Raw genomic sequence first — 15,194 nt, forward strand, 5'->3', positions numbered from 1 at the left:
AGAGAAAAAAAAGGGACTGAGAAAATATTTGGAGAGATTATAGTTGAAAACTTCCCTAATATGGAAAAGGAAATAGTCAAGTACAGGAAGCACAGAGAGTCCCATACAGGATAAATCCAAGGAGAAACACTCCAAGACACATATTAATCAAACTATCAAAAATTAAATACAAAGAAAATATATTAAAAGCAGCAAGGGAAAAGCAACAAATAACATACAAGGGAATCCCCATAAGGTTAACAGCTGATCTTTCAGCAGAAACTCTGCAAGCCAGAAGGGAGTGGCAAGACATATTTAAAGTAATGAAAGGGAAAAACCTACAACCAAGATTACTCTACCCAGCAAGGATCTCATTCAGATGCGATGGAGAACTTAAAACCTTTACAGAGGGCTTCCCTGGTGGCGCAGTGGTTGAGACTCTGCCTGCCAATGCAGGGGACACGGGTTCGAGCCCTGGTCTGGGAGGATCCCACGTGCCATGGAGCAACTGGGCCCGTGAGCCACAATTACTGAGTCTGCGCGTCTGGAGCCTGTGCTCCGAAACAAGAGAGGCCACGATAGTGAGAGGCCCATGCACCACCATGAAGAGTGGCCCCCACTTGCCGCAACTAGAGAAAGCCCTCGCACAGAAACGAAGACCCAACACAGCCATAAATAAATAAATAAATAAGACTTTCTATTTAAAAAAAAAAAAAAAACCTTTACAGAAAGCAAGAGTTAAGAGAATTCAGCACCACCAAACCAGCTTCACAACAAATGCTAAAGGAATTTCTCTAGGCAGGAAACAAAGGAGAAGGAACACACCTACAATAACAAACCCAAAACAATTAAGAAAATGGTAATAGGAACACACATACCGATAACTACCTTAAATGTAAATGGATTAAATGCTCCAACCAAAAGACATAGACTGGCTGAATGGATACAAAAACAAGACCTGTATATATGCTGTCTACAAGAGACCCACTGCAGACCTAGGGACACATACAGACTGAAAGTGAGGGGATGGAAAAACATATTCCATGCAAATCGAAATGAAAAGAAAGCTGGAGTAGCAATTCTCATATCAGACAAAATAGACTTTAAGATAAAGACTATTACAAGAGACAAAGAAGGACACTACATAATGATCAAGGGATCAATCCAAGAAGAAGATATAACAATTGTTAAGTATTTATGCACCAAACATAGGAGCACCTCAATACATAAGGCAAATGCTAACAGCCATAAAAGGGGAAATCAACAGTAACACAATCACAGTAGGGGACTTTAACACCCCACTTTCACCAATGGACAGATCATCCAAAATGAAAATAAATAAGGAAACACAAGCTTAAAATGATACATTAAACAAGATGGACTTAATTGATATTTATAGGACATTCCATCCAAAAACAAAAGAATACACTTTCTTCTCAACTGCTCATGGAACATTCTCCAGGATAGATCATATTTTGGGTCACAAATCAAGCCTTGGTAAATTTAAGAAAACTGAAATCGTATCAAGTATGTTTTCCGACCACAACGCTATGAGACTAGATATCAATTACAGGAAAAAATCTGTGAAAAATACAAACACATGGAGGCTAAACAATACACTACTAAATAACAAGAGATCACTGAAGAAATCAAAGAGCACGTCAAAAACTACCTAGAAACAAATGACAATGAAAACACAATGACCCAAAACCTACGGGATGCAGGAAAAGCAGTTTTAAGAGGTAAGTTTATAGCAATACCATCCTACCTCAAGAAACAAGATACATCTCAAATAAACAACCTAACCTTACACCTAAAGCAATTAGAGAAGGAAGAACAAAAAACCCCCAAAGTTAGCAGAAGGAAAGAAATCATAAAGATCAGATCAGAAATAAATGAAAAAGAAATGAAGGAAACAATAGCTAAGATCAATAAAACTAAAAGCTAGTTCTTTGAGAAGATAAACAAAATTGATAAACCACTAGCCAGATTCATCAAGAAAAAAAGGGAGAAGACTCAAATCAATAGAATTAGAAATGAAAAAGGAGAAGTAACAACTGACACTGCAGAAATACAAAGGATCATGAGAGATTACTACAAGCAACTCTATGCCAATAAAATGGACAACCTGGAAGAAACGGACAAATTCTTAGAAAAGCACAACCTCCCAAGACTGAACCAGGAAGAAATAGAAGATATAAACAGACCAATCACAAGCACTGAAATTGAAACTGTGATTAAAAATCTTCCAACAGGGGCTTCCCTGGTGGCACAGTGGTTGAGAGTCTGCCTGCCAATGCAGGGGACGCAGGTTCGAACCCTGGTCTGGGAAGATCCCACATGCCGCAGAGCAACTAGGCCCGTGAGCCACAGCTGCTGAGCCTGAGCGTCTGGAGCTTGTGCTCCGCCACAAGAGAGGCCGTGACAGTGAGAGCCCCGCGCACCGCGATGAAGACTAGCCCCTGCTCGCCGCAACTGGAGGAAGCCCTCGCATAGAAAACGAGGACCCAACACAGCCAAAAATAAATAAATTAAAAGAAAAAATCTTCCAACAAACAAAAGCCCAGGACCAGAAGGATTCACAGTCAAATTCCATCAAACATTTAGAGAAGAGCTAACACCCATGCTTCTCAAGCTCTTCTATAATACAGCAGAGGGAGGAACACTCCAAAGTCATTCTACGAGGCCACAATCACCCTGATAGCAAAACCAAAGATGTCACAAAAAAAGAAAACTACAGGCCAGTATCACTGATGAACACAGATGCAAAAATCCTCAACAAAATACTAGCAAACAGAATCCAACAGCACATTAAAAGGGACATACACCATGATCAAGTAGGGTTTATCTCAGGAATGTAAGGATTCTTCAATATACACAAATCAATCAATGGGATAAACCATATTAACAAATTGAAGGAGAAAAACCATATGATCATCTCAGGAGATGCAGAAAAACCTTTCGACAAAATTCAACACCCATTTATGATAAAAACTCTCCAGAAAGTAGGCATAGAGGAAACTTACCTCAACATAATAAAGGCCATATATGACAAACTGACAGCCAACATCATTCTCAATGGTGAAAACCTGAAACCATTTCCTCTAAGATCAGGAATAAGACAAGGTTGCCCACTCTCACCACTATTACTCAACACAGTTTTGGAAGTTTTAGCCACAGCAATCAGAGAAGAAAAAGACAAAAGGAATCGAAATCGGAAAAGAAGAAGTAAAACTGTCACTGTTTGCAGATGACATGATACTATACATAGAGTATTCCAAAGACGGTACCAGAAAACTCCTAGAGCTAATCAATGAATTTGGTAAAGTAGCAGGATATAAAATTAATGCACAGAAATCTCTTGCATTCCTATACAGTAATGATGAAAAATCTGAAAGAGAAATTAAGGAAACACTCCCATTTACCACTGCAACAAAAAGAAAAAAACACCTAGGAATAAACCTACGTAAGGAGACAAAAGACCTGTATGCAGAAAACTAGAAGACAATGATGAAAGAAATTAAAGATGATACAGATGGAGAGAGATATACCATGTTCTTGGATTGGAAGAATCAACATTGTGAAAATGACTATACTACCCAAAGCAATCTACAGATTCAGTGCAATCCCTATCAAACTACCAATGGCATTTTTCACAGAACTAGAACAAAAAATTTCACAGTTTGTATGGAGACACAAAAGACCCCGAATAGCCAAAGCAATCCTGAGAAAGAAAAACAGAGCTGGAGGAATCAGGCTCCCTGACTTCAGACTATACTACAAAGCTACAGTAATCAAGACAGTATGATACTGGCACAAAAACAGAAATATAGATCAATGGAACAGGATAGAAAGCCCAGAGATAAACCCACACACATATGGTCACCTTATTTTTGATAAAGGAGGCAAGAATATACAATGGAGATAAGACAGCCTCTTCAATAAGTGGTACTGGGAAAACTGGACAGCTACATGTAAAAGAATGAAATTAGAACACTCCCTAACACCATACACAAAAATAAACTCAAAAGAGATTAAAGACCTAAATGTAAGGCCAGACACTATAAAACTCTTAGAGGAAAATATAGGCAGAACACTCTATGACATACATCACAGCAAGATCCTTTCTGACCCACCTCCTAGAGAAATGGAAAAATAAACAGATGGGACCTAATGAACTTAAAAGCTTTTGCACAGCCAAGGAAACCATAAACAAGACGAAAAGACAACCCTGAGAATGGGAGAAAATATTTGCAAATAGAGCAACTGACAAAGGATTAATCTCCAAAATATACAGGCAGCTCATGCAGCTCAATATCAAAGAAAAAAATACAACCCAGTCCAAAAATGGGCATAAGACCTAAATAGACATTTCTCCAAAGAAGATATACAGATTGCCAAGAAACACATGAAAGGATGCTCAACATCACTAATCATTAGAGAAATGAAAAACAAAACTACAATGACGTATCACCACACCGGTCAGAATGGCCATCATCACAAAATTTACAAACAGTAAGTGCTGGAGAGGGTGTGGAGAAAAGGGAACCCTCTTGCACTGTTGGTGGGAATGTAAATTGATACCAGCCACTATGGAGAACAATATGGAGGTTCCTCAAAAAACTAAAAATAGAACTACCATATGACCCTGCAATCCCACTACTGGGCATATACCCTGAAAAAACTATAATTCAAATAGAAGCATGTACCACAATGTTCACTGAAGCACTATTTACAATAGCCAGGACATGGAAGCAACCTAAGTGTCCATCGACCGATGAATGGATAAAGAAGATGTGGCACATATTATATACAACAGAATATTACTCAGCCATAAAAAGAAATGAAATTGAGTTATTTGTAGTGAGGTGGATGGACCTAGAGACTGTCATACAGAGTGAAGTAAGTCAGAAAGAGAAAAACAAATACCATATGCTAACACATATATATGGAATCTAAAAAAAAAGGTTCTGAAGAACCTAGGGGCAGGACAGGAATAAAGATGCAGACGTAGAGAATGAACCTGAGGACACGGGGAAGGGGAAGGGGAAGCTGGGACGAAGTGAGAGAGTGGCATGGACATATTTCCTCTACCAAATGTAACATAGATAGCTAGTGGGAAGCAGCCACATAACACAGGGAGCTCAGCTCGGTGCTTTGTGACCACCTAGAGGGGTGGGATAGGGAGGGTGGGAGGGAGACGCAAGAGGGAGGAGCTATGGGGATATATGTTTATGTATAGCTGATTCACTTTGTTGTACAGCAGAAGCTAACACACCATTGTAAAGCAATTATACTCCAATAAAGATGTTACCAAAAAAAAAGAAACTTGGTCCATGTCAAAGTTTTGTCCAGGGCAGAGAAATACAAAATAAACTTATTCCTAACAATCTATCCTCCTGCACATCCTACTTTCCTACTTCCAAGACACAGAGTTAAGACTAATAATACTATTACTAATAATATATTAAAGCAATTAATATTTACAGGTACAAGACACTCTGTAAGATCAACTATATCAAAGAAAAAAAGGCTTCTGAAGGCTGATTTAAGAATCTATAATTTTTACAATAAAGGCGTATACTAATCAATACAAAATGTTAACACGGTCCCAGTGGGAAATTTCTTCTGAGCTCCTAAAATCTGAATAATGAATTATTTAAGAACAATGTAGAATGCAGAATTTTAAGACTGTGGAAAGCGCCTTAAAAGACACCCAGGAAAAATCCTTTCCATATATACTTCTGGGATTTGGATATGTGCCAGTTCACAAGTTCTATACAAGCAATACTCAGCTGACAAGAGAATACACACACACACACATTCATCTGCTAAAATATCAAGTTCACTTTGTTAACCAAGAAAACAAAAATAAAATCTAATCACGATCTTCAAAAGATGATGTGGAATCTTTTCCTTTATAATCATTGTAGAGATAATTAAAATCTGGATTTTAAATACATATATCAGTTTTAATACCATATAACCTCTCCCACTGGGGGTCGTCTCTCCATCTTTTGAATTGCCTGATCCTCGTATATGGATTAACTTGACTACGTCTTCCCTGCACGTCTAAGCTCCTGAAGGAAAAGGGACAGAGCTTTACATCATTAACTCCCCGTGTGCTTATGTGTTGGACATAGGTGATTAGCAAATAAATGAATAAATATACAAATAAACAAATCAAGCAGTCAAATAATCAGTGGGTTCTAATACCCTCCTTGTAGCCACATAGGTTGAGTAACCTACGTCAAGCTGTTAGGATTTCTTACCTCCAGTGAGTGGATTGGGAGGTTCTGGAGAAGAGGGTGAGGAGAAACACTCTTCTGAATATATTTGTATATTACTTGAATTATCCAGAAGTACAGTAATTAATCTTCAACTTTAAATACTTAAGGAATACATGTACACGTATGCCTACCTACTTGGTACAATAGTAAATCATACTTTCTCTTAAATGAAGAAATATTCAGAATATGCAAAATATTCTACATTGAATATCTAAGTGCCTATAATTTGCTGGGCTTTGTTTTCGTAAAACATGTATGAAATATTTTTAATTAATTCAATTGAAAATGGTATATCTGCTGATGACTTCAATGAGATGTATCAATTACATCAAAATAAGATTATCACTTTCTCAAAGGCTGCAAAACAAATCTGAAATTATAAAGCAATTCCCTGCCTGGGGTTACAAATGAAGAAATATACAAAATACCTTCTACAGACAATTACTACAGCATTTTTGCCTATAATTCTCCACCAATTAAATAAAGTGATAATCCAGATAAACCCCCTACTGAAGCATGTTAATCACTTCTCTAAGCAGACACCACTATTCATGTCACCTTGTCCTTCAAAGCCAAGACCAAGCCTCATAATCCTTCCCAACTCAGAGACACAGGCAGTGACCACCAACAAAACCACCAAAGCCAACACAGACCCCTCCTGCCATTTCTGTCCCAAGGATTAGTGCACTAAGACAGAGCAACATAGTGTCGTGAAGGCTGTAAGTTAGCACATTTCATCACAGACTGCATGACATGAAGTACGTGTGCTAGTGCTTCATATCAAGACACCGCCCCCAGTAGTGGTGAGCTCACAGAAACATCACATTTTAGAGACAACTCCTATAAACCCTCCCGCCCAATACTAGATGCTTTGTTAACTGGCAAAATGGATGAAAGAAATGAGTGGTAACTGGTGATATCATCGGCTTGTTAATCAGAGTAATGGATGCCAGGAATGTGTCTCAGTTAAATTCATGGATTGGCTAAAATATCACAGGGCCCTCCTACCCACGTATGAATAGGGCATGTGCCATAGCTGGTACCTAGGGGTCATATGCAAGACTTGATCCCTAAATGGTCCTATGAGAAACTGCAGGGCTGAGGGTTATCTAGTGGCCTGATGCTGACCAGTTTCCAGAAATGAGCCCCGAGAATCCCATCTGCCTCTACTAAACCTTTCAGATCAGGTACAGTTAACTTAAAGGACAAGACCTGGGACTTCAGCTTATAGGTCTGATTTGTGGACAGTTCCCCATCTGCATGCCAATGTTTTATAATATCTGCGTGTCTGGAGACTTGCTTTCAATAAGAGCTGGTAGACAGAGCTTGCAGAAGAGGGCAAACTAGCCTTCATCAACCTCTACTGGCAACTATTATTCACCAAAAAGAACCTAATAATTGGACATGGCCAAACTGTTTAGATAAGGCACGTGTCTGTGCTGACATGCAATTCCATCATCCACAGCAAAGCCTCTCTCAGACCAAGGGACCAGAGTGAGGGCGTGGGCGTGGAAAGTCTTTCTTTCTGCTCTTGCCGGTGGCCACGCGGCACCCGTGGAACCACTCCGGCCACCTTTGTTACTGAGAAACGAGCATCGGCCAAGCTGTGCGCTAATTCAGGATGATGAATCGGCTTTAACTAGTTGACAGTGAAAACCGACCTCAGGTGGTCATCTGAAGAGCTGTGGTCAGCAATGCCACAGGGGGTGGAAAGCCATTTCCACACGTAAGTGACATCGAGCAGCTTTACATACTTCCTGTCCTGCGGTGCCAGAAGTTAGAAGATCTCCAGTGCCGTGCTAATTTGATGTGGATGTATCTCCCACAAGCAAGCTCCAGTTCCAGCAACGTTTTACAGACCTTGAGGCAAGAGCAAAGGGGATTTACTCAAAACCCACACGACTGCACACGGAAGAGCTTCACCTGCACCGGGAGGACCTGCTACAGGGCACACGCAGGGGACACGCTAATAAAAGCCTGTAGATCTTTCCTAGGCAAGCATGCGCTCGATGAAACCCGCCTGCTTCGGGGGTGGTAGCCTATCCGTGTGAAACGGCACTTTCCAAGGTGAAATACGTAAAATCTTATTACACGTCAGCCTTAATAAACATTTGCAATCAATTTTGATGAGATCATTCAATCTGAACCCCAATTAAGTTATTCCTCCCCCAAAGTAGAATTCTACTCTCATTAGACTTGTATTACAAAAAAGTTGTACTCAACTTTGAGTTTAGCCGATAAAAATTTTGTAAAAATGTCTTTTTCTCATTGTATACCTACCTACGTACCTTGATTTTTGCCTCCTGGCCCAGAAAAGTCTAAAACATTTACTATATGACTCATTATAGAAAAATTTCATTGACTCCTGAAACATATTTTAAAATGAGGTAGATCTATTGCTCTGTTGATACTGATATGGAAACATATTTTTCAAAAAACCAGATTTTAAGGCAATAGGATAATGTAATCCTATGTATGCGATAAAATTCCCCTAAAACATCATCTTGCACTTGTGTGTTTGTACACACACACACACACACACACAATGTCTGGAAGGAAACACAACTGCTGGCGGACTGCCTCTAGCGGACACTCTCAGGGTTACGTCCAAAACAAAAATCACAACTGGTTACTCCCCGCTTAAAACCCGCCAGTGGCTCCTCATCACACTTGAAAACAAAACAAAGCCACCCCAGGCTTGTCGGGGCCTCTCTGACTGCACTTCCTCCCGGTCTCCCTCAGCCCAGAGAGCTGTCGCTACGGTGGCTTCCCTGCGGCGCTTGTGGGCATTTTCTACCTCAGGACATTTGCACTTGCTGTTTCCTCAGGCTGAAACATGATCCCCAGCCACAAGGTACCTCTTCTCCCACGCCCAGGCCTGTGAGCCAACGTCACCTCCTCCGAGAGGCCTTCCCTAACCTAACCAGCGCACTTGTCTCACGCGGCGTGATACCTGGCATGATGCTGACGTACACTTACTGTCCCCTCCTCCTCACTAGAATGTAACCTCTGGGGGGGCGGGGGGGGGCGCTGCCTCCTTCTCTGCCGTCTCCCTGGGAACTAGAAGGGACCCTGGGACACAACAGGTGCACAAAAACCCCTGTTAAATGAACTAACGAAAAGGGGTAGATGAGGAGAGCAGGACAGGATGATTTTACCCTTTTTAGCAGTTTCTCTTACACTGAGCATGTATTTGTGTATTTTTATGAAACTAGAGAATGAAAAGCTTAGAAAGAAAACAATTATTGGTTAATATGATTTCAAAGGTTATTGTTTTTCTAAAAATCAGAAGTTTCTCTCTCCATTCTTGTTCTGTTAACGTTTATCACTGAGTGTCTTTGTAACCTCTTCTCACAACCTTTGCTGCACACTATCTATCTTAGACACTGACAAGGGCGATGAGTAAAAGTGAACGGAAACAGAAATTGAAAAAAGACTTTTATTGCAACATAAAAGATTTGGAGAGGTACAGCTTGAAGTAGAGTGGGCTTCACCGCTTCGCAATTTCGGCATCTACGAACGTCTAAGGTAGCCCGCAGGCCATGTGCCTTTACCTGGGGGGGGGGGGGTCCCAGAGAGAGGTGGGATGCCAGGTGGGCTGACTGTGGACCATCTAAGACATCGGTGGGTCTTGACTTTACCACCATAAAACAAAGGGCTAGGTTTAGGCTAGACAATAGCTAAGTCTTTTCCTGTCCTAAATTCAATGATTTTCTCTCTTGGGATGACGTAAAACAAGGCGAATCTACATGTCCTTACGTTAGAGCACACAGAATATCCGATTCCGTCTCTGAGGTTCAGTTACGCCAGGGCCCTGCCTGCAGCCCGTGACCCCTCAGCACACGTGCCCCAGACCCCACGGGGACCTGGGCGTGGCGGTGAGCCCGGGAGCAGGACCGTCACGCTGGGCGCAACGCTGGGCTGCACGGTGCTCCACACCACCTGAAAGCAGATTTTTTTTTTTTTTTTTTTTTTTACTTGACTTATGTTTGCACGTCATTAGGTATTATTCAAAAGCTGAAAGAACACACAAGATGAAAACTGAGAAGAATGAGAATGTAAGCTTCAAGAACAGGATATTCTTAGCTACCAAAATAATTCTGTACACCCACTGTGTTATATTAAGTTTAGCCTTGACATAATTTTAAAATAAATATTTTGAAAACACATACTAACCCTAATGGAACATAAAACATAGTTTTATGTCAAATTTTATATATTTTATAAATATATAATAAAGTTTTATATATATCAGAAAGCTCAGACATAAAAAGAAGGTTAATGATATACAAATTAAATTCTTTTTGTGAGATGATTTCGGGGAGTTCATACCCAAGGAAAAGATATGCAATACATCTGTGATTATTTCAATCCATATAACTTCTCCAACTTGAAAAGCGTGGTTAAAATGATTCAAGGAGTAGAGAAACAATGAAGAATAAACTTGGCCTTATCGAAATTTTAACCCAATCTTTAGGTGAAGATGGTTTAAGTTCAAGATTTCTTCACTTTTGACTGCTGAAACCTGTCTGTGCTTATAATCAGAAAGTGCAAAATTGTTGCTACTTTTGCTATAATGACATAGTTCATTACTATGGTTACAATTAAATTACAGATAGGAATATATCTATTTAAATGACATGCTTAAAGCAAATAAATAGAAATCTAATAAGGCCTGTTACAATGAACTATTTAAACAAAATACTTAAAAAAAAATTTCTTCATAGCTAACATTGCCCAGTTTCTTCAAAAATAAATATTGATAACTTATTTCCACATTTATTTATCTTTTCTTAACAGAATGAATGGCTTACACTCCTCAATTTCCCTTCTAAAATAAACAGCCTCACCATTACAAACTGGTAGTTTCAGAAGACCTCCACTCGCGTGCCTCTGTGCAGTGATGCTGCAGTGACAGGCTGCACTGAAACAAGGAAAAGCGCTCACTCTAGTCCATTACTCACACAAGACATCCAGACATCACTTTTTCTTTTTCACCTATAAGACTTAGAGAAATGTATTCCTAATAACAGGTTTCACCAAGGAACCTAGAAATTCCATGGGGCGGTAAGCCGTCTACTCCTCAAGAAGTTAAAGAATTTATCGCTGTAAATATCAAACATACATTCTTTAAAGTTTAAAAAAAGGGAAAAAAGGAAATTTTAATTATGAAAAAGTTGTGATAAACGTGGAAGATGGACGCACTACTGCATGTTCCTATAGTGGAGAGACTGGTAACAGGAGATGCACATACTTTCACTGCATCCTCGGGGTAACTCTTCCCTGGCCTCTGCAGACTTTTCCACATCACAGTCGCCTGCACAGTTTAGCTTATAATCACTTAGTGCTTCACCTTCAGGGGAATTCACCATTTTAGAAGGAGTATCTTCTTTCTGTGTGCTTTTTATGTCAATCCATCCTTTCATTTCTTTATTGCTTCCTTTCAAAGGAGTAAAATCACCTCGATGTCCCTTCTGAGGAGTGAGTCCGTCGAGGGTATGGGGAGAGTCACTCCCGCCCAGGCGGGCGTCTCCCCGTCTCTGAGCCTCGGCCCGGGGACAGTCCCCTAGGGTCCCTTTGGCAGCAGGCGTTTCCTTAGAAGTCACGCTGCTCAAGCCCAGATCAGCTCCGTAGTTTGCAGGTTTCTGGAGACGGAAGCCAGCCTTCACTGTTGAGTAGGTACCATCGGCTGACCTGGGGTTTCTGCCGATGCAGGAAAAGTCAGCCCTTTCCAGGAGGCTGGTCCTCTCCCTCCTGGAAAGGCTCCTCGTGCAGTGGAGCAGGGCAGGGCCGGCGGGCGGCTGGACCCCGGGAAGGAGGCTCTCCGAGTCCCTCTCCTTGAGATTATTGGGAGAAAAGTAATCATCGTACGAGGACTCCCCGCGGCCCAGAGTCTCAACGGCAGAGCGGCTCGCGCACTTCGGGCTGTTCTCCGGCTGCAGCCGGGGCGCGGGGGGCCACCCGAGGGACCGCCTCTTCCTCAGTCTCTCCTCCGGGGGTGGCCTGGAGTTCGCCGACACCCTTCTTCCCGTGGCTGAGGAGCTCTGGGGACATGAAGGGCCCCTGGGGGGCTCTTTTGTTACAGATGACGTAGGAGACAGGCCCCTCTTCCCGTCGAACACCCCCCGAGCCGGCTCCCACGCTGGCTTCGCGTCGGGGGTGATGGCTTGGCCCGCAGCACCCCTCTGCCCGTGGGTGTCTCCCTTGGAAAGACTGCCGGGGGACTGGTGAAGGGTTAACTGACCGAGGGAACCGGGAGATGCTGGCGGACGGACACTGCTCGTTTTCAACACAGCTGAGGAAGCACACGCAGCGCTTTTACTTTCATCAAGGAATCCGCCCAATTTCCTCTGCTGAGTCCCACATCCAGAGCTCCCACAAAGATCATCAAAAGACAAGTGTAGAACACCAGCAAAGAAGTCCTCTGGAAAACATTAATAAAGAAGCAACTTTTTAATGGTTTACACTGTTACAAAACTAATTCTCAGTCCACCCGCAACGTGATAAAGCGGCACTTGCTAAGCCCAGCTCCTGGTTCGGAAGGGCAGCGCCCATGCCCAGTTCTCACGACAGGCGAGGACGCCCTCCCGGCCGGCGTTGCTAGCCAGGGGCCCGGGCTTCCCCGTGGGCGCGGAACAAGGTGGGGTCCGAGAGGCAGTAGCGCTCTGCACGTTCTCACGCCCGGGTGCCCCGCTCCACAAAGAGCGCCGCGCCCCGTCACTAAAGCCTCGAGGAGGCCCACTGTCCTAGGAGGAAGGACCATGCGTTCAGGCTCTAGTCGACCACGATGGACTCGGCCGCCCAGACTCCCTGCCGCCTGCCGAAGGCCTCACTCTGTATTTATATGTCAGGAGCCGCCTGGCGTATCTCAGGGTTCTGACTCTGCACACAACTTCTTACATGTTTCCTGAGGGTAACGCGAAGCTCCGCGAAGCTCCTGAAAGCTGGGTTTATACTCCCCCTGTTGCACGCTCTAACCTGGATAAACACTACCCTTCCTTCGAAACCCACCTCGGACGTCAGAACCCCTGCAAATCCTCCCAGACTCCACCAGCTCTGGTCACCCACGCCCTCCTCTGCCACCCAGAGTTGCACCCAAACCTTGAAGAGCGTGTGTGTCAGCACCCTGCGCTTATACTCCTATCCGCCCCCCTCCCCGGCCTAGACGCCCCCAGCACAGACACGGCTTTCTGGAATCTGGAGCCGCTCGCCCAGCACTGGCTCCTCTGATAGGGGCTCGGCGCTTGCTGAACAGATGGAGGAGCCCCAGTTTATAGAAACTCCACACCAGAGGCAACAGAGGTGTCTTAACTTACTGACTGACACCACTAAGGCTCTGCTTTTAAAGAGGGAGGAGAGGGGCAGCCCCCAGGGAGCAGAGAGAAGCCCAGCGGGCGGGTGGTGCTGCGTGTCTCTTAAGTCGGCAGCTGGAGACATAGGACATGTTTAATTTTAGCAGCTGAATAAGCTTAGCTCACTTTTCAAAAGGCTGGCAAGCAGCAGGACACGGCATAAGAGAGTAAATTCTGAAGTCAGACTGCCTACTTCGGAGCCCGGGTCAGCCGCTCACAAATGGTGTGACCTCTTACGAGCCGTCTGACTTCTCTCTGGCCGGGCTTTCTCACCGGCAGGAGCAGGACAACGACGGCACCTGCGTCACGGGGCTAACGGGAGAATCAGACGAGATACAGACACGCGAGCAGCGCCCGCCCACAGCACAGCCAACGATGAAACTGAGCTAGTGACTGTCGTCACTTGTTTCCAACTTACAGGCAACGCATGCATCAGGTATGAAATAAAAAGATGGCGACTATTTAAGATACGTGGGCAAATAATTTCCACACACACCAAAGATATTAAAGAATAAACCATGCACAAAACAAAGCTTTTGTTAAAAAGTTTTACCTGAACACAAAGTATCACAACCATGTGAAAGGTTCAAAGATGCTTCACACAGAGAGTTAACGGTGTTATCGTCAGACTTTTCAACCATCTGGGAAGCTGAAAACATAATCAAAACTCCTCATTAAATGACAGCTCTGATCTCTGGTAGTAGATGAAGCCAGTACTAGGTCCACTCATTCCACTCTTGTGTCACTGACACACACACACACACACACACAGAGGACTTATTCCTAATACGTGCTATTCTAGACTTCTTACTCAAATCTATTACAGATGATGAGAATCATTAAAATATAATTTATACAAATCATACCATAAAAAAGGCACAGAATCCTAGGATAATAAAAGTTGGAAGGGCTCTTGGAAAGTCGGCCGGCCTAGACTTCAGCAGAAGCTCGATACGGGTAAAGAGAACCTTTCAGTCAGTCTCACTGCTCAATGATCAAGGCTTTTCTCATGATGATCACAGACAGCTGCCTCTATGACCAGAGCGGTGGTTCTCTACCAGGGGCGGCCTGGCGCCTGCGGATGCTGCTGGACATCGCGGGTGGGGCTGGGGTGGACTGTGCCCCATGCTGCCAGCCTCTAGTGGGCAGGGGCCAGGGACGCTGCGGAACGCTCTGCCAGGCACAGGACGGCCCCATGCTGCCGACCTCTAGTGGGCAGGGGCCAGGGACGCAGCGGAACACTCTGCCAGGCGCAGGACGGCCCCATGCTGCCGGCCTCTAGTGGGCAGGGGCCAGGGACGCTGCGGAACGCTCTGCCAGGCACAGGACGGCCCCATGCTGCCGACCTCTAGTGGGCAGGGGCCAGGGACACAGCGGAACGCTCTGCCAGGCGCAGGACGGCCCCATGCTGCCGGCCTCTAGTGGGCAGGGGCCAGGGACGCTGCGGAACGCTCTGCCAGGCACAGGACGGCCCCATGCTGCCGACCTCTAGTGGGCAGGGGCCAGGGACGCAGCGGAACACTCTGCCAGGCGCAGGACGGCCCCATGCTGCCGACCTCTAGTGGGCAGGGGC

The 15,194-nt window shown here is 43.9% G+C and overlaps 1 protein-coding gene across 6 annotated transcripts in view; it reads right to left on the reverse strand.

Annotated features, from left to right (window-relative positions):
• Window positions 1-15,194, reverse strand: part of MCPH1 (microcephalin 1) — a 228,312-nt gene that overhangs the window by 182,570 nt on the left and 30,548 nt on the right. For all 6 annotated transcript variants that reach the window (XM_068532031.1, XM_068532036.1, XM_068532035.1 and 3 more), the window contains exons 7-8: window positions 14,175-14,270; window positions 11,524-12,693 (exon numbers count right to left, since the gene is read on the reverse strand). In XM_068532031.1, the coding sequence (XP_068388132.1) occupies window positions 11,524-12,693; window positions 14,175-14,270 (1,266 nt within the window). The remainder of the gene's footprint in view (window positions 1-11,523; window positions 12,694-14,174; window positions 14,271-15,194) is intronic.

Source organism: Eschrichtius robustus, chromosome 21 (genome assembly GCF_028021215.1).
Source record: "Eschrichtius robustus isolate mEscRob2 chromosome 21, mEscRob2.pri, whole genome shotgun sequence".
NCBI classification, from domain to species: Eukaryota; Metazoa; Chordata; class Mammalia; order Artiodactyla; family Eschrichtiidae; genus Eschrichtius; species Eschrichtius robustus.